The following is a 21579-nucleotide window of genomic DNA, read 5'->3' on the forward strand; positions in this document are numbered from 1 at the left end:
TTGGAAACGGCCGAAATGATCCTTCCGACAACAAAACCCCCAAACTTGCTCACTCTGCAAGGGCTAAGAATTCACATTTTTCATTCCGCTCCATAAGGAATTCTGCTCTGCCAAATCCTACTGAAATAAAGCCATCAGTCCAATCTATGTCGCACCTTTTGCTATCAGGTATGCACCAGCAGCCCCTGCCAAAGTAATTTGGCTTAAAACCAGCGTGCAATGGACATCAATTCTCTTCCACCGAAAGGAGTCTGCCTGCTCCACATTTAACAAGTTATTCAGAAATTGCCTCATTGTAACTTTCCATGCAACTACTGCACATTCTCAGAAGCAGAGACCTAAGAACTTCCTCTTCCTTCAGCTACAGGGAACGGCAGTGTGTGTGTGTGTGTGTGTGTGTGTGTGTGTGTGTGTGTCAGAAAGGAGGATGGGTGACAGCCAGCGATTATTTAGCAACTGTCTTGGGTTATTGCTGCAGACACAGTACTATAGGGGTTTTAGGTTATGACACTTGACAGCTACACTACATGCAACTTTTTCTGTTCTGTATTCACAAAGTTGCTGCAAAGCAGTAGGCAGGCAAGCAGAGAGACAGAAGAAAGATACAGTTCTCCACAGCTGTCAATCACAACCAAATGTCTACTGGGGCACAAAAGCTGCACCTCTAAGCATATTTTATTGAATGCAACTTACACAGATGTAAGTATTTTGAAGTCCCATGGATTTCAGTGGGAGAGATTTAAGCAAGTTCTCAACCTCACCTTTGCCAAGTGTGTGCCTTTAGTATTTACACAGTGCTTTTCCTGGGTAGTCTAGAAGCAATTTCATGCACACTTTCTCAGTAATCCTTACAACATCTCTGTAATTGGACTTCATGTTTCTTTTGATTTTAAGACCTTAAGGTTCAAACCAGAGTCTTCCCTCGTTCTATTACCTGCTGAAGGTTGAAGATTTCATTTTAGCAAGAAGCTTCGTACAACCACGGCCCTTCAATAACAGAACTGTAACCTTCCACCATTTAGGAACTCCAAGATGGAAGAAGTGGACCAAACCAAGGATGGTGGGGGATTTTTTTTGAAAGAGTTGCGCTTTGGGAATCCATGTCTGGAATCAATTGCAAACATCACTTGAACTGCAATCCTAGACCCATATACCTGGGAGTCCATAGGGCTCACTTCTGAATAGAGTGGTAGAGGATGAATGCTGTGATTCTAATCCCTGGAGGACCACCCTCAAATGCTGCTGAGATCTGGCCATGCTGAGGGCAGCAGGAAGGGAAAAGGAAGCAGAGACCCACCCCCCACCTGCTTCTCTCCTTCGCCCCCTCTGCCACCTCCCACCAAGGTAGTTTTATTGAATGTTGGGGTTTTCTACTGCACTGTTAGCTGCCCTGGGCAGCCCACTGGGAGAAAGGGTGGGCCAGAAGCACAGAGATATAAAATGAATAAGGCTTGTCCTAGAATAAATTTCAGTAAAACTGAAAGCAACTGTGGCAATTTTGCTGCACTCCAACCCCCTAAAACCCAGTTTTCATAAGCGCATGAGGATTCCACGGCGGTGCTCCCTTTAAAAACAAAGCTATAATTATCTTTTTCAAACTGTTTATTTATCTTTTGCTGGTATTATACAGAACAATAACATTCAAGCTCTCCACACCCCCCCCCCACAGAAGAACAGATTCATACAAGTCACCCTACTAAGAGATGTTAGCTAAGAGTCCATAATTTGCAGTGAGTCGCTGATGGCCGATAGCCCTGCTCTGTTAAAAAAATCTTAGAAACTTGTTTGTCGTGATTTTTGTGGACACATGTCTGGAAATCGTGGTGCCTGGGGGAAAGTGAGAAAGCAAAGCATGTGCCTAGACAAGAATGGGTCCACTTGGTGATCTCAGGCTGTGGACATGCTTGTCTCATGTCTCCCTCTTCTTTAGATGATAATGCTCACTTACTACAAAATGTGATAAGAAGCCTGACCTGCTGCAGTGGAGAGGGGTGTCCCCTGCTCAGGCTGCTGAAAGGGCCACTGGACATCTGCCACCCCGTCCTCCAAATCCTGCCACCATGGCACCAATGTCTACAAATTATTTCTGTGCAGCTGAATCACTGCTCCATTTACCCTGTACCCATCCTATTTTTTTATTTTTAGTGCCTTTGGCTGCAATCCAGTACCCACTTACCTGGGAGAACACCTCACTGAATTCAATGCAACTTACTTCTAAGTAGACGTGCCTGGGACTACATGTTCAATGGAATGAAATGCAGTGTCCCAAATTCGAATCTCACTTCAGCTTTACTGAGGCTTTAGAGGAGCCACGATTCTCTAACTTGCCTCCCTCCCAAGACACACTGGCCCTGCCTCTCGGGTTCTTTTTCCTTTTTCTTTCCGTGACGTTTAATGAGATAATGTACATGGGGCACTTGGAAAACTCAAAAGAATACTATACAGCGCGATGAGCTTGTGTAAGAAACAAAAATGGTTTGATTGAAAGGTTCGTGTGATTATGAAACAAAGATGGACTAAAGGATGTAGGCCAAACACCTGAGTTCTTAAAATACAAAGAACAAGCCTTGCTCCTTTAAATGTAGCATTTGGCAGTCGTGTGGCAGAAAAGAGTCAGCTTCCTTTCAGTGCGCGAGGACAACCTCACAAAGTGTAGCATACATTATCTGCCTGAGGCATGCTGGCTATGTCAACAGATTATCTCGCATTGAACTGTCTAGACTGTTATTAATATGCAACTGATTCAACAGCAAGGGCACTGCTGTTGGAAGCAAACTGGAAGAACTGTTAAGTGGGGCATTATTCGCCTCTCCAACTGAATCAGTCCCTTAAAGGAGAAACATGGAGAAAACCAGATGTGACTCATCAATGACTATGCCTAGCAAGCAGGCAAACAAAAGGCTGCTCTTCCTTTAAGAATAAAGCAGACCTGAACTGTCCCCCATTGCCTGCCAGCGCTGTATTTTGCCAGAAAACCTTTCCCGAAAGAAAGCAGGAACTCAAGGCTGAGATCCCTCTACAAATAATGCCGGTCAACTATCAAAGTGGTTAACAATTCCGCGGCAATAATATCCAACAATAGATGCAGACAGCTAGAGCACGTGTGCAGTGTCCTTAAACACACAAAAAACACACCTTTAAAAGTACATTGTAGAATCATGCTAATCAATATCATTTGGATAACAGGAAGATAAAATCTGGCACCTCATTATCTCACTCTCCCTACAGCTGTCATGGGGTAGGGGGGGAGTGCAGTATGCAAGTTACATTTGCGGCCACATGCTTCTTCATCTACACCTATCTCCTAAACTACACAGGCCAGGCTTCCCCCCTCCCCAAATGAAGACACAGTAGTTTGTACAATGGCTAAATAATCTTAGACTTGTAACCAAACCCAGCAGGGCAACTCATAGCAGCACGACTTTAGGTCATATTTTGCCCTAATGAAAAAACCCCTTCCAGCTGTATCGAAGGATCCCAGCTGATACATTTGGTTTCTAGTCATTTCCTCTTCCCATCTTTGTACATATTTAGGCTAATCAGAGATTTCACACCCAGTCCGCTATCTCTCTCTGGATTCCCCACCTCTCCACCGTATTGTCAATCAGTTTGGTTTAACCTCATTACCCAATTTCCATCTCTGGCCGTATTTCTAAACCCCTTCGCTGTCTAAACTCTCTTCTGCATGTGCTTGAACTGTCATTGTTCTAAGCGAAAACAAGCTTTCTTTTTTAATGGAAGCGAAGTAACACAAAGGATTTTCTTTTTAAAAAAATTATTGCAGCGTGTGCCTTGGCTTCTGCAATCAAGTCTCTCCAATAAAGGAACTGACTTGCCCCTACACACCAATTACCTTGCAAAAAATCTGAAAATCTATTCAGCTTTCACCAGCTGTTAGTTGTTAACACTGGTTGAAAGCAACCCCCCCCCCCATTTTATTTTAAAGGAACAGCAATGAAAGGAGAAGCAACTTTTTTATTTTGAAAAAAATAACAGAACCACAATGTATTATGAAAAAAACACACTCCAAAGAACAACTTCCACCAGACCTCAGGTGCTCCCCAATTACTATATGAACTAGGATTTAATGCAAGCAGCTTTCAACAGGACTGCATGGCTACTGATAACATTTATGACAGTGTTGATTATTTTTTAAAGGGGGGGGGGCGACAAGATCACAGAAAACGAGAAACAAAATCAGAAAAGCCGCTCTGATTCACCAGCGCCTGCATTTAAGAGATTTCACAGGAGTAACGTAAATGGTTCACCTGCTGCCAGTTCTCTTCCAAGGATGGCAAAGCCGAGAAGTAACCGGTGTCGTGGACAAGCTGCAGTTCCTGGAATATACTATAACTAGCCAAAACATCCATGTTGCTGTTGCTGCGGCTTCTGCTGCTGCTGCTGCTTCTGCTGAAAACAACAAACCCCGACCCTTTCCTTTTAGGTTTGTGTTTGCAATTTTGCGGTGGGCTTTTAGTTCTGTTCATTAAAAAGGGAAAGGGGGAAGAGGAGGAGGAGGAGGAGAAGGGGGGTAAGAAGGACCGTTAAGAGCAATCAACCCAGCTGTCCTTGTCCTCTGTTTTGCTTTTGTTTCCTATATATATGCATATGCTGTTTGTAGTCACACTTTCGGGAACGGACCCAAAGCAGGAACAGGAGCGGAGGAAAGCGGGGGGAGGAAGGAGACCCATCAACGATCCAGAGAGAGAGAGGGAGAGAGAGAGAAGGGATAAATGCTCCCGAACGTGTACAGTGCAAGCCGTCAGCCAGGCAGCCAGAGAGGAGGAGGAGGAGGAGGCGGAGAAGGGGGGGGGACACACTTCTTCTCCACTTGTAGTAAAAAAGCAATTGCCTTCCGGGGCTCTGTTGCTGACTCCAGCTCTTGCACCGGCGGGGAAGGGGGGGTGGGGATGCAAACTCACTGACACGAGACTGCCATCTATTTCTGCATTGCTGCTCGCTGCTGAATGCAATCTTTGCTCTTTATTTTTGGGAGGTTGCATTTTCCGCCTTGCGCGCGCGCGCGCGCTCCTGGAGCCAGGCGCGCTCCCATACTTTCCTCTCTCTCTCTCCCTCCCTCCCTCCTCCCTGCGCGCAGCCGCGGGATCTTCAGAGGAAACTGTCCATTAAGGCAGCGCGTGACCATGTAAGGCAAGCGGGAGGCGGGCCGCCAGGGCCGCTCATGAAGTCACTGGCGCCCAATGGGGGCCCGGAGCGAGGCGGCGGAGGCGGGGCCGGGCACGGAAGAGCCGCGGCGATTGGGCCGAGGGCTGGATCCGACGTCCGCCTTATAAGGCAGTGTAAGGGGAGCTATTTTTAGAGGGCTATATAAAGGAGCCGGAGCGGCTGGTGCGCGGCGGAGTTTGCAGGAGAGAGAGAGAGCGCGAGCGCGCCCGGGAAGCTGCGCGCGGACCTCGGGCTCCGGCCCGTTTGCAAAGGGGCTCCCGTGGTCAGAGGGTCTTTGCATTGCAGCAGCAGCCAGAAAGCCAGCATTTTTTTAAAAAAAATTATTTTGCATTGCCAAGCAAAAAAAAAAAAAAAAAAAAAAAAACCGATCCAGGACGGGAATTGAGAAAGCAGGAATCTCCCGGTTTTTCAATGAGATATTGGCTGGGGGGGGGGAGCGCGCACAAGTTCAGATCTACTTCCCATTTCCCACTTTTTAAAAAAGAGAAGCCAGAATCCAATGGGAGGGTGGAGATCGAGGAAAGCGTATTTATCCCGGGGGTTGGTGCTGTTTTGTGAACGCCGTTCGGGAAAGTTTCCGGGGGCTTTATTGCACTTGCTGCAAAATGCGTGCATGGACTGGCGATTTAAAAGCGCGCGCACACACAAAAACAGGCTGTAAGTGTCTGCCGTCCTATATACGCGCAATTGGGAGTAAGGACCGTTGAACTCCGAGGGGACTGGCTTCCGAGTAAGCGCGCACAGGATCAGGCCCCCGAAACGTCTGCAGACCTTGCAAGCGCTAGCAAAAGTTTGGGCGTTCGTGGCACTTCCAAGTCCCTGGCATCCTGTCGCGGAGTTACTCCTGGGTATAGCCTCCTCTGCCCTCTGTTCCAAGTCTATCTGCCACTGAAAACAAAGTCAGAAATAAAAAATTCCTTCCAGTAGCACCTTAAAGACCAACTAAGTTAGTTCTTGGTATGAGCTTTCGTGTGCATGCACACTTCTTCAGATACATGCACACGAAAGCTCATACCAAGAACTAACTTAGTTGGTCTTTAAGGTGCTACTGGAAGGAATTTTTTATTTTGACTATGGCAGACCAACACTGCTACCTATCTGTAACTGAAAGTCAGAAATGTTCTGTTGTGATATGTGGCAGTCGGGGAGCCAGATACTGAACTAGGGAGAAGAAAGCAGAAGATTAAAATCTGTGACAACACTGGGTGAAGATAACCCCTTAAGGGTATCTGAAAGCACTGGGGCCTTATGCCAGAAACCAGCCACTTGCATATTTTGTTGCCTACCAAGTTCTTCGCGCAAAGCAGTTTAAGTGAGCATGTCAGGCTGAGTTTTTCCATAAATGGTTTGCTTAGGCCACATCTTCCCCAAGCTTTTCAGAGTGGTGGTAAAGGTAGTTTCACTTGGAAGAGCTAGGGATTTGCTGCATGCAATGTGATTTTGTTGAGTGGCAAACAGACAAGTATGTGCTCCTTTCTGTCCGTTTTTAAGGCTTGGCAGTAGCTCAGCTCTCCAGCCAGGGCTGGTCAGAATCCAGATGTGGGGGTTTCCTCATCCCCTCTGCCTTTTCTGAGGATGGGAGAGGGGGACTGTCACTTGCTGTAGATGCCACATAGTGTACAGTGTTTTGTAACAGTAGCCCTGCCCTTTCCTGTATATATTATAAACAGCAGCCATGCAGAGAAGGAAAATTGCACATCCTAGTTGTAATAGCTGCATGCTGTCTTTGCTGCACCCAGCGGAGGGTTTAAGCTGCTCAGTTTGGATGGGGCAGGGGAGGGTGAACCACAGTGAGGTTGCAAGAATGGGAGCAGGGCTGGTTGAGGCTGTTGGTGGGAGGTGTGGTCCCAAATATCTGGAGAGGACCAGATATCTGGCGAAGTGCTGGGATATTAAGTGGAAAAGAAGTTCCATTAAGCAGGCATTTCATGACTTGGGATAGGATCATTTTGAATGTCAACAAGCAAGGAAAGAGTAGTATTGAGTTGTCCCTACACCACTGGGAAGGAAGGAAGAGCAGATGTCTGCATTTAATAAGACATGCTGTCTAAAATCTATATCTTATTAAATAAACAAGACATAACCTCCTGGTCAAAGTAGGGTTTGCATACAAACAGATTAGCTTGGAAAACTGTCTTCTTATCTAGAATAATGGGGGCACACAGTCCAGAATTTTGGCTGGATGTTTTGAAAAATCTTCCCTATTTCAGCCCATTCCAGAGCTGAGCAAAAATTTCTCAAGACATTTTTCTGAGGAACAGAGATTTATCTCGTTCTGATTTTACCTAGAAATATTGTGAATGCATCCCCCCCCTCCAAATATGCCCCAGCATTTTTATTTTAAGGCACGTGTTGGCAAGCATTCTTTCCTCCACCATCCATGCCCCAAGATGATGCTAGATCCACTGTGGAAGATGCACAATGGCCAGGCAACAGCAGAAAGGATGGAATCTTTGGGGGGATGAAATTATGGTGCCCTGGGGCAATTTACACTAGCCTTTGCGGAGCCAGGGTGCTCAGCCAGAGTGGACAGGTTACACTCACATCTATTTGGTTCAGCCAGGGTTCAGACTTTGCACCCGCCGAGCCAGGGATCAGCTGGCTGAGCTGGAGATCAGATGCACTCTCAGCTGCTGATCTTACTGTGCTAGCACCTTGTCACCTGCACAGACGTCTAGTATATTTCCAGGCCCAACTGCTTTGTTAACATGACCCGTGAAGCAGAGCAGCAGAAAAAGCTTCCCGAATGCAGTATTCCTGCTGATTATTAGGAGTGGGGAGGTTGGGGCTGTGCAGATGTACTGGTGGACCCAATCCAGCATTCCCACACATGTGTTCACACAGCCCTGACCTTGCTATCACTTCCCACTGTTGGCGTCCGTCTGTCTTGAGAGACAACGGAGTGTGCATCTAAGGCTGAAGTCAAACCGTTGTGTTAGTGCCAAAGTTACCTCCCCTTGGCACAAGCCCAGGCAAAACAACGCTATCAGCCTCTCTGATGTGGTCCAAAAGAAAGGAGAGCAATACATTTGGAACCAGCTTGGCTGCAGGAGTTGCCAGAAGGAGGCGTGTAAGGAAACCAGAGGCCTTTCTCTTGGGCATTGTCTGCCAATTGGTGTCAAAGAAAGATAGAACTTTTTTATGTACGCTACAATAGCAGCAAGAACACTCATCGCAAAGTATTGGAAGACACAAGATCTACCCACTTTGGAAGAATGGCAGATGAAGGTGATAGACTACATGGGATTGGCGGAAATGACTGGCAGAATCCGAGACCAGGGGAAAGAGACGGCGGAAGAAAACTGGAAGAAATTTAAAATTTATCTTAAGAAATATTGTAAAATTAATGAGTGCTAAAATGTTGTGGTTTATAGAAGTAAGGGATTACAACTGAAAAAGTTTAAGTAAAAGAAAAGGAAAGGAAACAATTGGATGAAATTAAGGGGAAGGATTTGCTGAAACAAATTTGGAAATTGGAATGCAGAAAGGGGAGGTATGGGGAAGTCAGTGAAACAAGTTTCAAGAAAACTGGATATGAAATTATACATGTTTGTTTTTTGTGTTTGTATTGTGTATTGTGTATTGTTTGTGTTGATATAAATGTGAAAACCCAATAAAAATCTATTAAAAAAAAAAAGGAGGCGTGTAAGACGCCATCAAACATCGTACGGACTCCACTCCAGATATGTGAAGGATTTACTGATTAGCTCTTTCTTTTCCCAAAGACGTCCCACAAGGCAGTGGAGGTTTAGGGTCAAGAGTTTTCCTTCTCATAGGTGGGCTACCTTCCTAAGTTGACGAGCCCCATCTGCCCCTCACTTCCCTCTAAGCAGCAGCAATGAATACTCAATGCCTATTTTCTTGGTCTTTTTGCTGTCAGGCAAAGACCTTTCATTTTCCAAGAATTTTCAGTCTGAAAATCTTTTTGGTGATTTTCAGATTTTTGTACTGATGTCGTTCTCTGTTGTTGGTTTCACTCTGGTTTTGATTTGTTGTGGGTGTTATTTTGCTTTACATTTTGTGCTTATGTTTATTTTTAAGGGGAATGAGGGGGAGCAAACGGGGGGGACGGGACAGAACCATTTTCCCTACAAGAGTTACTATTGAATTTGAAAATAATTTGCATAAGAATAGCTAACTTTAGCAGATGCATCTATGCCAGTTATTCCGCTGAATTCTTTAAAAGGTGAGCTTTCAATTTCTGCACTACACCAATGCAAACTAAGCAGCGTAAACGTGTAACTTCATGGCTAGGTTTTCACGTCAGCTCGCTAAGGAAGTTCTGTTCACTTCTCATAAAATGACACAATTTAGATCTTCACAGAAGCACCCCACATTGACTATTTTTGTCATTCTGTGAAACCTTTGCTTCAGAATACTGAAAGGGACGTTAAGGTTCGCCAGATAATTCCTTGTAGCCCGATCCTAAATGCATGTACTTTGAAGTCCCACTGATTTAATTGGGTTTGTATCAGTGATATTTTTCTAGAAAAAGATGTGCTGAAACTCATCCTCTCCCTCATTCTCTTAGAATGGCTATGGCACCCAGCTGAGAGGTGCCGGTACTGAGTTCTGGCAAGTTCCCCTTGGGGGGGGGAGCCCTGGTGCGTATGCAGTGATTATCAGAGGTGCACCCATACTTTAACACAGTGTTTTTCAACCACTGTTCCGCGGCACACTAGTGTGCCGCGAGATGTTGCCTGGTGTGCCGTGGGAAAAATTGGAAAGATTTTTTTAAAAAAAAAAAAATTCAAATTTTCGCCCACTAGGCGGGCGACGGACTGGGTATGGGGGGGTGGGGTTTTTGACCCCACCCTCGGCCAGCAGGGGCGCCGATTGGCGCTCCTCAGGGGGACACCCTCCACTTTTCTGATGTCCGGGCTGTGATTGGTCCAGACTCCAGCCTGGACCTATCACAGTAGGACATCATCTTCCGACTTCCTTCCCGCCCGAGCACAGTGTGCGCAGCAGCGGAGAGAAGAAGACGTCGCGACTCGAGTCACCAGGAGGACTGGAGAAGTTGTCATTTTATTTCTCTTCAGTCTCCACTGAATGCCTTGACTGGGTTAGGGACCCTTATAGCTCAGCATCAGTTGGTGGAAAGGACACGACTTTACAGGAGCAGGAGGAACTAACTGAACTGAGACAAAATCGTGGTTTCAAGCTAAGATTTGCTGATCTGCCTTTGGACAGTTTTTGGTTGGATACTGCCAAGGAGTTCCCCCTTCTGGCAAACAAAGCTATTTTGACATTGCTCCCATTTTCCACTACATATCTGTGTGAGATGAGCTTTTCAAGCATGATTGCTATAAAAACTAAATATAGAGAGAGACAGAGAGCTGTTGACGAAGAGCTACCTGTGTGTCTTTCTTTGATTCCAGCCAGAATATCAGCTTTGTGTTCAGCCAAACAGGCCCAGGTTGCGCACTGAATAAAGTATTTTATAATTTTTCATATTTCTGTTTAGTTACTATTTCATAATAAAGTAATTATAAAATACTTTCTTTGTGTTTGTTTGATTCCTATTCAAGAGAATTACTTTATATATAGTCAATATAGGCACAGAGTTAAATTTTTTAACATTTTCTAATGGTGGTGTGCCTCGTGATTTTTTTCATGAAACAAGTGTGCCTTTGCCCAAAAAAGGTTGAAAAACACTGCTTTAACAAATACCATCATGGAGATTCCACAAGAGCTCTGGGCAATTTGTTTTCATTGACCAGTTGTTATTTTTGCACTTGGTGAATCTCTCTAGCATAAAGGAGTTCCATATACATAGAGCAGCTACTAAGAAAAAGGAAAGCCTTTCTCAAATGACCTCATGGCATTGTCATTTGGCAGATGCTAAAGAGAGGGCCTTTTTGGTGGTGGTACTCAGTTTCTTCTTGGGTAAGACACCTGCAAAATGTTGAAGGATGCCAAAAGAGCTTCAGAAATGTCATTGGATGTTTTCACAGGTCCCTAATTATAACCATCTGCTTTAAGTACAGTGGTACCTCCGGTTAAGTAGTTAATTCGTTCCGGAGGTCGTTCTTAATCTGAAACTGTTCTTAACCTGAAGCACCACTTTAGCTAGTGGGGCTTCCCGCTGCTGCCATGCCGCCGGAGCACGATTTCTGTTCTCATCCTGAAGCAAAGTTCTTAACCCGAGGTACTATTTCTGGGTTAGCGGAGTCTGTAACCTGAAGCATATGCAACCTGAAGCATATGTAACCCAAGGTACCACTGTAAAGGTAAAATGGTAAAGGTAATGTACCCCAAGATGGTTAAGTCCAGTCAAAGGCAACTATGGAGTGTGGCGCTCATCTCGCTTTTCAGGCCAAGGGAGCTGGCGTTTGTCCACAGACAGCTTTCCGGGTCATGTGGCCAGCATGACAAAACCACTTCTGGCACAACGGGACACCGTGACGGAAGCCAGAGCACATGGAAACACCGTTACCTTCCTGCCGCAGCAGTACCTATTTATCTACTTGCACTGGTGTGCTTTCAAACTGCTAGGCTGGCAAGAGCTGGGACAGAGCAATGGGAGCTCACTCCGTCGAGGGGATTCAAACTGTTGACCCTTCCGATCAGCAAGCCCAAGAGGCTCAGTGGTTTAGACCACAGCATCACCCGCATCCCTACTGTCTTAAGTATGCACAATTCTGTTAAGTGAAATGAGAATCGGGCCTTAGAAATGTATTCCTTTCTTTAACAAAGCCTCTATTTATTCCAGGAGAAGGTATTCCACCTCTTTCAATTTGGTATGAACAGACAACTAAAATCTCCACAAACAGTACAGTGCAATAAAAGGCACAATTTCCTTTCCTAGAACCAAGGCCTTTTTTTCAGGTCCTTAAAGTCCCTCTAATTTCCTCTTGTTTTGATAGCTTCCTCCTCAACCTCTCACCTTCTTGTGAAACTCATCCCCCCCCCCCATTCCCTAAGTGACATTTTTTATTGAGAGAAACTATCTTCTTTCCCCTTAACCCTGAGGTATTTTACTGATGTGCTGGACACTCTTTTGCAGTAGCTTTTCTACACTGCTCTCTTAAACCTATTTCAAATACAAGCAACCATCCCCACCCCAGCTTATAAGAAACAGGAAAGGGGAAAAAATACCATAGGAATTTGCCTTCTATCATTTCATCACTTGAGGTGTTAAACAGGGAGAGGGAAAGGAGCCCCACAAGAAACCTCGTTTTCTAGGGCAAGGAAATCCTTGCAGGCCCATATTTTTAACCTTCCGCTTTTTAATTGAAGGGATGTCTCTGAAGTATTCCTCTTTAAACGTGCTTTTGCTCGCTAAGCCTTTCTGTCCTTGTAGCAATCCGCAGAAAGTAGTTTGTACAGCCAAGAATTTATGTTAGCTCCGCATTCTGCTTCAGAGAGTGTTCCCAAACATCTGATATTCCTGGAAGAATGCTTGGCTTTGGGCTGATACCCTACTAGGGCCAACGCACATGGCTGCTTACAGGCATGGTGGCCTTGTGAAGTCAGTTGAGTTTTCCAATTTAGGATGAGATTCACAAACTGGTCACCATGGTCAAATGACTGACCTTCTGCTTGTGTCCAAAAATATATGTGGAGCAGTTCCTTTCCCTCTTCTATATGCTTATTTTTCATTCATTCATTTGTATAGTAAGCTTAAATTCTGTTCCACCTTCTGGCGGAAATGACTGGCAGAATCCGAGACCAGGGAGAAGAGTTGGTGGAGGAAGATTGGAGGAAATTTAAAATTTATTTGCAGAAACATTGTAAAATTTTTGAATGTTGATGACATTGAAATGAACTGCAGGGGTTCTAGCAACAAAGTAAAATGTAAGATTAGATCAATAATGGATAAATTAATAGGATATGAATTTGCTGAATTAATTCTTAAAAGGGATACAAGAACGGGAGACGTGAGGAAGTCGGGAAAATAAGTTAATTGGAGATGTGAAACTAAGAAAGAGAGAAATTTTGGTTTTTGCTATTATATGTGTTTTTATCTCTTTTTTTCCTTTTTCTTTTTTCTTTCGTTGTCTTTAATGTTCGTATTTTTGTACTGTATTTTGCAACCTTGTATTCTTTTTGTTTTTGTATTTTTTCTTGAATTTTTTCTTATTTGTTAAAACTTAATAAAATATTTATTAAAAAAATAAATAAATTCTGTTCCACCTTCAAGGGTGTGTGTAGATCTAGATTAGAAATATCACAAAGTACCTGCTTCTTTATTCAGGAAAACACAAGTTTGCATGGGCCTTGGGTACTACCAGTGGTGGCATTATTTTGGGGTTACCAGTTATAATATTGTATACCACATCACTGCAGGCGTGAGGCCTCATCCAAACCCATGGGTGAGAGAAAGCTTGTCAATATTTTGGGGCGCTTATTACTATTTTTCTAAAACCTACAGTCACGTTTCAGCAAAAAAAGTCAGACACAACTAAGGGGTAGCATTTTGGCTTAGTTAGCTACATGAAATCTTGTGCCTGGGCTAGATGACCCCTGGGTTTCCTTCCAAGTCTACAATTCTGTGATTCTATGGGCAGACCACTTCAGAATGAAGGTCGCTTACAAAAATAACTTTTACACTAAGCCCCCTTTTCATGGAAATCAACTGCTATTCTTTACCACTATACAGTGCTTCATTTTTCAGCCATTACCATAAGGGACACTGAAGCCAATGTCTTATGAATGTAAGTTTGAAATATTTCTGTAAAGGGTGGTTGTTGTTTTGTGTGTGTTATATCTTGAAAATTGAGTTTGAGAAGGGTAGTGTCTTAGCTATCATCTCCGTGGGTGGCGCTGTGGGTTAAACCACAGAGCCCAGGGCTTGCCGATCAGAAGGTTGGCGGTTCGAATCCCTGCGATGGGGTGAGCTCCCGTTGCTCAGTCCCTGCTCCTGCCCACCTAGCAGTTTGAAAGCACATCAAAGTTCAAGTAGATAAATAGGCAGGAAGGTAAATGGCATTTCCGTGCGTTGCTCTGGTTCGCCAGAAGCGGCTTTGTCATGCTGGCCACATGACCCGGAAACTGTAAGCCGGCTCCCTCGGCCAATAAAGCAAGATGAGCGCCACAACCTCAGAGTCGGTCATGACTGGACCTAATGGTCAGAGGTCCCTTTACCTTTACATGCTCAGATCATTCTGAAGTCGCCCTATCTTTTGAATGCATAGTTATAGCCTTCTAAAAGTCTGCCTTTGCACATCAAATCTTAGGCTGTCTATATCTTATTGGATTACTGTATAAATACTTACCCTTTTGCATTTTGCGACTTGGTTCTTCATCAGTAGGTAATTAAAAATAAAGACACATGCCTTTCTGGATATTGTACTTCAAAAGCACCTGGCTAAAATGCTGTATCGGTGTCGGTGCATATATTCAGATGTGCATTGGGGGCTATATTTGTTGTGCTTCCTAAATCAACATCCACAAGGACATTTGGCATAGCCATCTTCCAGGTTATATCTTACTTCCAAGTTGTATCATTTACCCAGTTCACAAGTAAAGCTAAGCCCAAACAATAGGCACTCAACAAGGAGACTGTGGCCATTTTATTCCTCCAGTCTTCTGCTACTACGCTGTTGTGAGTTAAGCCATGGTTTGGCTCAGTGTGTCATCCAAACCTGGGCTCATGGTTTGTCTTGCTTGAGAGTCTAGATGACTTACAGCTTGTGGTTTGTCTGGAGGAAACAAATCGTGTTCAGACAACACACTAAGCACAAACCATGGTTTAGCTCACGGCAGCAGGACCACAGAAGCCAAGTGGCCACAATCTTTTCTTTTGGAAGCCTTCACACTCACACATTTGGTTTGGCATAGTATGACATGCAAACTCAGTCACTTTGTTCCTTGTCAGACTAGAAAGTTTCCTTGAGAAACATGGTTCCAGACAACCTTGTTGGGGTTTTGCCCTAAACATGAATGAAGGAAATTCTAAAAATACAGCCGTACAGCTGGAATCTGCCAGAGTCTGTTACCAAACTGTCTCTACATCCTTGGGGATTTCTCTTCTCTTCTGTTCCTGATAACAAGCTGTTGAAGAGATGGCTCCTGAGTATACCAGAGATTTAATAAGGAAATGTTCTGTGTGCGGCAGAGGCAGCAAAGGCTCCCGGATGTTCTGTTCCAGGCCGGCAGGCTTTAATGACATGACAGGACTCAGTTTTGGCTCATTGGCGGCTGCTTAGAAATCAACCTGGTTTTGCTGTACAACTTGAGAGGAGCGCTGAAGCCACACCATGCTTATTTTGATGGTGTGAAATTTTGACAGTATGAAACTGTCTTGTCTTCTGCCGTAGGTGAAATCCCATCTGCTTAGACCCCTCAGCCTTCTTCAACACTGCAGGTGGAAGATGTCTCACGCTGAAAGATGCTTGTGTGTGCTAAGGCTCCCAGCATCTCACCAGAAAGCTCCTGTGCCTCACAGAAGAGTTCTGAGGAGAGCAAGGAAGGAAGATTTGATACACACGTTGGCGGTTTAGGCTTAGACGCCACCGTCCCACCTTTCTTCATTTCGTTCTGTTTTTTAATGTGACTTTAACGCTGGACTCTCCATAGGTAAAGGTAAAGGGACTCCTGACCATTAGGTCTAGTCATGGCTGACTCTGGGGCTGCGGCGCTCATCTCGCTTTATTGGCCGAGGGAGCCGGCGTACAGCTTCCGGGTCATGTGGCCAGCATGACTCAGCAGCGCACGGAAACACCATTTACCTTCCTGCCGGAGTGGTACCTATTTATCTACTTGCACTTTGACGTGCTTTTGAACTGTTAGATTGGCAGGAGCAGGGACCGAGCAACAGGAGCTCACCCCGTCACGGGGATTCGAACCGCCAACCTTCTGATCGGCAAGTCCTAGGCTCTGTGGTTTAACCCACAGCACCACCCGCATCCTGGACTCTCCATACCCTGCACTAAAACCATCAAAATTAGTGCACAAATAGTGATCTGAATTCTGTGCCAACTTTGCAACCCACATAATTTATGCGTGGAAAGTAAAGGGAAAAGTGAATTTATCTGATTTTGAGTAATTTATTATACTGCTTCCACTAGCCTATGGAACAGGAATGTAGGGCAATGTGAAGCCCCATTCTTTTTTACTTCCCTCATCCGGTCCCCAGCTTCTGAGACTTTTTTGCCAGGCATTAGTCAGTACATTTTCAAGCCCATTTTCATAGCCATTTGGGCTAGTAACATTCTTTTTTTTAAAAAAGAATTCAGCTTTCATATGAACTAGCCTTCATCATTTCTGCTGGAGGACTACAACCATCTTCTCTTGTCTTTGAAGTTATTTTTCCTTGATCTGTTCTACAAACCTCCTTACAAACTACCACAAACAATGTAAACAGAAAGGTCCATTTATACCATTTTCTTCATTGAGGGGGATATGACTGTCACGGGGACTGTAGGGTTTCATGGAATAAGAGCCAGTTCTTTGTATTTCCTCTTTGTGCAAGGAAATTTAACGTGTATTTTTTCCCCAAATGAAAGCATTTGTTGGAAAGAACAGGTGTACAATTGGAGATTCAGTCTCTCTCTCTCTCTCTCTCTCTCTCTCTGTGTGTGTGTGTACCTTTAGGAAGCATGTGTTGTTATTAAGACACTGACATAACAGAATGTGTATTGAGCACATGTATCTGCTTATGCGCAGACCTCCCATTCCCCATCACCACTCCCTATGCAATGTCACAATAATTGAGATGGTTTGCCATGAAAATAAAATGAATGGCCTTTTCTTTAAGTTCACATGTAAGTAGGTTTTATTCTTTTTAAAAAATGCTTGATTTCAGAACAGAGAGTTGAATTTTTGGATTGGGATTCATTCATTCCCAAATTCAGCCATGATACTTAAGGCAGGGGGTTGTGCATTTCAGCAGCAACTCTTAATTCATTTGTGCACCTTAATCATTCATGATTCTGCTAGAAACTCAGCGTTGGCTCAGCATATCTGTGTGTGGCTTGTGAGTATAAATCTTTCCCAGATTTCATCCTGGCATGACTTGTAAGAACACGGACACGGGTAAAAAAGCTGTAATGTTGAAAACAGCCCTTTAAGATCAGACTATTGAAAGATCACAAAATCCTGCCATGACTAATGTTCAGGGAAGTATTTGATGAGATATCAATGAGAAAATAATAGCAAGGTGCTTTGTTTTATTATCAAAAAGCTTTCATTATATATTGGAACTCACGCTTGACTAACCCACTGATGGACAGTCAGCACCGCAGCCCTATCTGGTTCTGACAGTGACTGACAGCACTGGTTTTACCTCTGACAAATGAAAAGAAAACTATCTTAGCATTGGGCTTTATTTCTTAATTGGGTAGCAAGAGCTGCTTCCCCTTTATAAACACTTAAATATTTATTTCAGCATAAGGGGGGAAGGGACGGTCTAAGCCCCCTTCCCCAATTGACTACCCAAGGAACAACAGATGTTGGGGGCAGTGGCAAACAGGTCCCATGTCAGTATTGTTATAGGCTTGGGGGGACGACTCCCCTAAATCCTAGAAATTAATAAATGGTGGGGTTTTGATTATTTTGGAGTATTGAAGGAGAAATTGCAGGCCAGTAGAAAAATATAGGCTAGGCTTCTTTTCCAAGCCAGGGCATTGAAGTAAACTTTAGTTCCCGTTATTTCTTTTGGGGGTGGGGGGTGGAGTTTGAATGTATGGTGTTTACAGAGCTCAGGACTCCACAACTCCCAGCAAAAGCACTTCTTTGTATCATTAATAGAAACAGGTGAACATTCACTATAGCCTCATTTTCCTAATGTGACAAGGTTTTTTTTGAGTGATGCTATTAACCTAATATAGTGGTACCTCAGGATGTGAACGGGATCCATTCTGGAGCCCCGTTCGCATCCTGAATGGAACGTAAGACGCAACGGCGCATCTGCGCGGGTCGCGTTTTGCCACTTCCGCGCATGCGCGTGTCGTCATTTTGAGCGCATGCGCGAGCGGCGAAACCCGAAAGTAACGTGCTCTGTTACTTCCGGGTTGCCGCGGAGCGCAACCTGAAAGCGCTCAACCTGAAGCAAATTCAACCCAAGGTATGACTGTATTTCTTATGGCTCTGTGTGCTGTTATGGAATACATTTCCCCACCATTTTGTTGGGGCGGGATTTCATCAAGAGCAGGAGGTTATGCCAAACCAGACCAAAACCTAGCATGATATTGATTTGGGTTTGTGGGTGCCAGGCCACTACAATCTGCAGCTCAAGGTAGTGTTAGAATTTAATTAAGTGTTAAAACTGGATCCAAACCCATATATATGTATTGAGTTGTGTGCTAGACACTTCTAATTATTCTGGAACCAGCAAGTGTTAAGAGCTAATTAAGCCAGGGTAGTTTAGTTTTGAAGTGGGAGCTTGGGTCATGAGCCATTAAGACAGCAAAGGGTCAAAAGGGACTTGGTGTGAGATGGCAAATGAGTAGGGCCTCTCCCTCAACAGATAAAGCCAGAACTTAAGAACTTTTGGAGTTAGGAGTTATGTGACCGAGATGCAAAGAATCAGGCAGAGGGTGATGTTTGGTGTCTCTTTGAATCTATGCCTGTGGGACAAAAAAAAATCTTTTGGGGGTGATTATGCTGTGAACCTCTCCACTGTAGGCTCAGGTTGTGTGTGTGTGTAAATAAACCATATATCATAAAGACGCCACAGTCTCTGCTGTGCTTCATTCCCAAAAGGAAACTGAGACCCTGGAATTCCTGGAATCTCGCACTGCTCCGAGATTGGGGTTGGTGTGCAACAATATGGTGGAGTTTTCATTGCCAGAGGTATCATTTTTTCCTAAGTTCATCTTGCCCTCAAGTGACACGCGACTTTCCATGTTGCTACATTTGTGGTATCATGATATTTGGCTAAAGATGATGTCGGAGAATAAAAAGGCCCACACAGTCAGCTATTTCAGAAAGCATGGAAACTGACATGTTTCTCTGTGTGTCTTTGGTTTCCATATGGCTGCATTTCTTTCTTTCTTTCTTTCTTTCTTTCTTTCTTTCTTTCTTTCTTTCTTTCTTTTAATCTCCAGTTCAGAAATCAATACAAATCTGCTGCACACTCTTTGGTTTTTTGCAGCTCCAGAGGGAATGATTACACCACAGTAAGATTTCTCGTTTCATCCACGTTCCATAAACCAAACTACCTCCTAAGTCAGTTAAGCCAAAGAACACAAATTGAGTCCTTTTGAACCCATCCGCATGGGAGCTTTTCACCTTAGCATGAAAGCAAAACGCAGGGAGCACCAGTGTCAGCCACACTAACAGGGCATTCCCCGCACTCGAAGATGTGGAGTAACACAATCAGAGCAGGAATTGGGAGAGTTGTGTGGCTTGAAAAGATCAAGAGGCCTGGGATTGGCTCATCCCAACTGCACTGCAGCGCAGCCCTGATCCTTGGTTTTCATCCATTTCTTGTCAACGTGATCCTTCACGCCTTTTGCGTGGTCGCGCGCAGCCCCCCGGATCCCAGTAGTATGGGCTGGGTTCGCCCTCCCCAGGCTGGATACCTGGAGGTCTCTGTTAAGTTGTGGGTGAACATATCAGACGACACTGTGATTCTTCAAACAGCTCTTGTTTATTCACAGGCCAGGCCAGAACTGAACTGAAGGGTTCAGCCAGCCTGCTTATATAGAGCTCCGCTACATCGCAACTGTAACCATTTTCTGTAACTAGCCAATCACTAAACGTCACTTTCAATCCCCTATTTGCATATGTGGACCTGAGTGAAAACTGTCTACAGTACCCCCCTGCTGGCCCAGGGTGAGAACTTCAGTACATAACAGTCTCTGCCTACCTCAGCCAATCGCCTAATCCTGCCTGGGGAGGTGTTGCCAGGTGATTGGCCAGGTAGGGGGTGGGACTGCCCTGCCCACACAACAGAAGGTGAATCTTACCTGCGAAGCGTCAGTTGGCTTCAGAGCTTCTCCCACCCTGCTCTCCCTCAGTTAAGCCTTCTTTTGCAGGTTAACCTCTTCTCCATAGGTACGTGGGCGCTGCTACGTCATGGTCACTGCTGAAGGGCCGGAAAGGAATTTTCCTCAACTTTGGCGGTTTCGGGCTTTGGGCGGAATCCTTTAGTCTATCTTCCTAAATGTGGGGAGGGGTGAAGCGGTGACCCACGCCCCCCTTGCGGCGGTGATCCCAGGGTTCCTCGCTAAAGGGGTCTTGATTGGAGGTATTGGCCATACGCCGAGAGGTTGTCGCTGCTCTCCCCTCCAACGGTGGCGAAACGGGGGGCGGGCTCTCTGCTTGAACATATGTTCTCCAGAGCCAGCCCAACCCCAACCCCCACATTCTGGATAACCCTCCTGTCTCCCAGATCCCCGTCTGGTGACTGGGAAGGATAAACGCCCAATGCCTGAGCCAAGGTCTCCCTACGTCTAAAACTTAATAAAGTTGTGGCCAATTTTAACCCCATAGCACATTGTCTTGAGTCAATATTCTGCTTGGGGGTCACGTGAGGTTGGGGGGACTCCGCCTGTCCACACAACTTGTGGGGTGCACCAGTGTTGCATAGAACAGTACTTGAAGAAGTCCTATTCATTCATTTACAGAATGTAAATTATTGTCCCTACCCCTTATTCCTCATGTAGATCTTCACTCCCCCTTTCTCCCATGGTGGGGAGGGGATGCCATTTTGTGGTTCACCTCAGGTGCCAAAATGTCTTGGGCCAGCCCTGGGGGGGGGGGTTGAAGAGGGCTAGGCTTTCTACCATAGGCAATCTGGGTTAACTTTCCCCCGTACCTAAAAAATGAGATTGAATCAGGTCTTTAATAGCCCAGGGTTATGCTAATATTTCTAATACCTAAAATAAAGGAATGCATCCTTTTTAGCTAAAGGAAACCTTTCAGGAACAAGGAATCTGCCAAATATGGCAGGCTTTTATGATTGTTTCTGCAATAGGGAATGGGTAGTTAATTACCATGTGCCACTCTTGTTAACCTCTGCAAAAAAAGTATCATTATAACTGATTAATGGAAAGAGCTTTTAGGCACATCTGAAAGAAGTTTCTTCAGAGGCATGTTTCATTATCTTCATAAGCACTACCCATTCCGCACAAATGCTGTTAATGTTCATTTGAATATTGTTTTAGCTGGGCTGGTTGAATAAATATTTCAAACCAGGGTCTCACAAAATTTGCCCGATCTCACATGGAAAACAGAAAAACAAATTCCATTACAAACCCACAGCTTTTATGCTCCGTGTTCCTATGGATCCCTGTGTGTGTGTCTTATTGGACCTTTAGTTGCACCCATCTAGTAATAACTGAATGGGAAGAGTATCTGTGGTAAAGCATACAGTTACCCTATGTGATATCATGAAATTATAACAATTCTACCTAATCACACTGTTGTTGTGTTTTTTTAAGGGGAAGTGCAATCCTTAAATGGATCTCTAACTACCGTAGAACTATTTCGGAAACTTTA

The 21579-nt window shown here is 44.6% G+C and overlaps 1 protein-coding gene and 1 long non-coding RNA gene across 2 annotated transcripts in view; one reads left to right on the top strand and one right to left on the bottom strand.

Moving 5' to 3' along the window:
* KLF7 (KLF transcription factor 7) overlaps positions 1–5059 on the bottom strand; it is a 97297-nt gene extending 92238 nt beyond the window's left edge. Inside the window, exons 1-2 of the mRNA XM_081183018.1 lie at positions 4923–5059; positions 4269–4479 (exon numbers count right to left, since the gene is read on the bottom strand). Coding sequence (XP_081039144.1) covers positions 4269–4479; positions 4923–4939 — 228 coding nt within the window. The 5' untranslated portion in view covers positions 4940–5059. The remainder of the gene's footprint in view (positions 1–4268; positions 4480–4922) is intronic.
* LOC308582152 lies at positions 4314–18804 on the top strand. The gene is made up of 2 exons (XR_014005518.1): positions 4314–4444; positions 15453–18804. It is a non-coding gene; the product is annotated as an uncharacterized lncRNA (long non-coding RNA).
* The last annotated feature ends 2775 nt before the right edge of the window (positions 18805–21579 follow it).

This window comes from Podarcis bocagei, assembly GCF_964188305.1.
Source record: "Podarcis bocagei genome assembly, chromosome: 1".
NCBI lineage: Eukaryota > Metazoa > Chordata > Lepidosauria > Squamata > Lacertidae > Podarcis > Podarcis bocagei.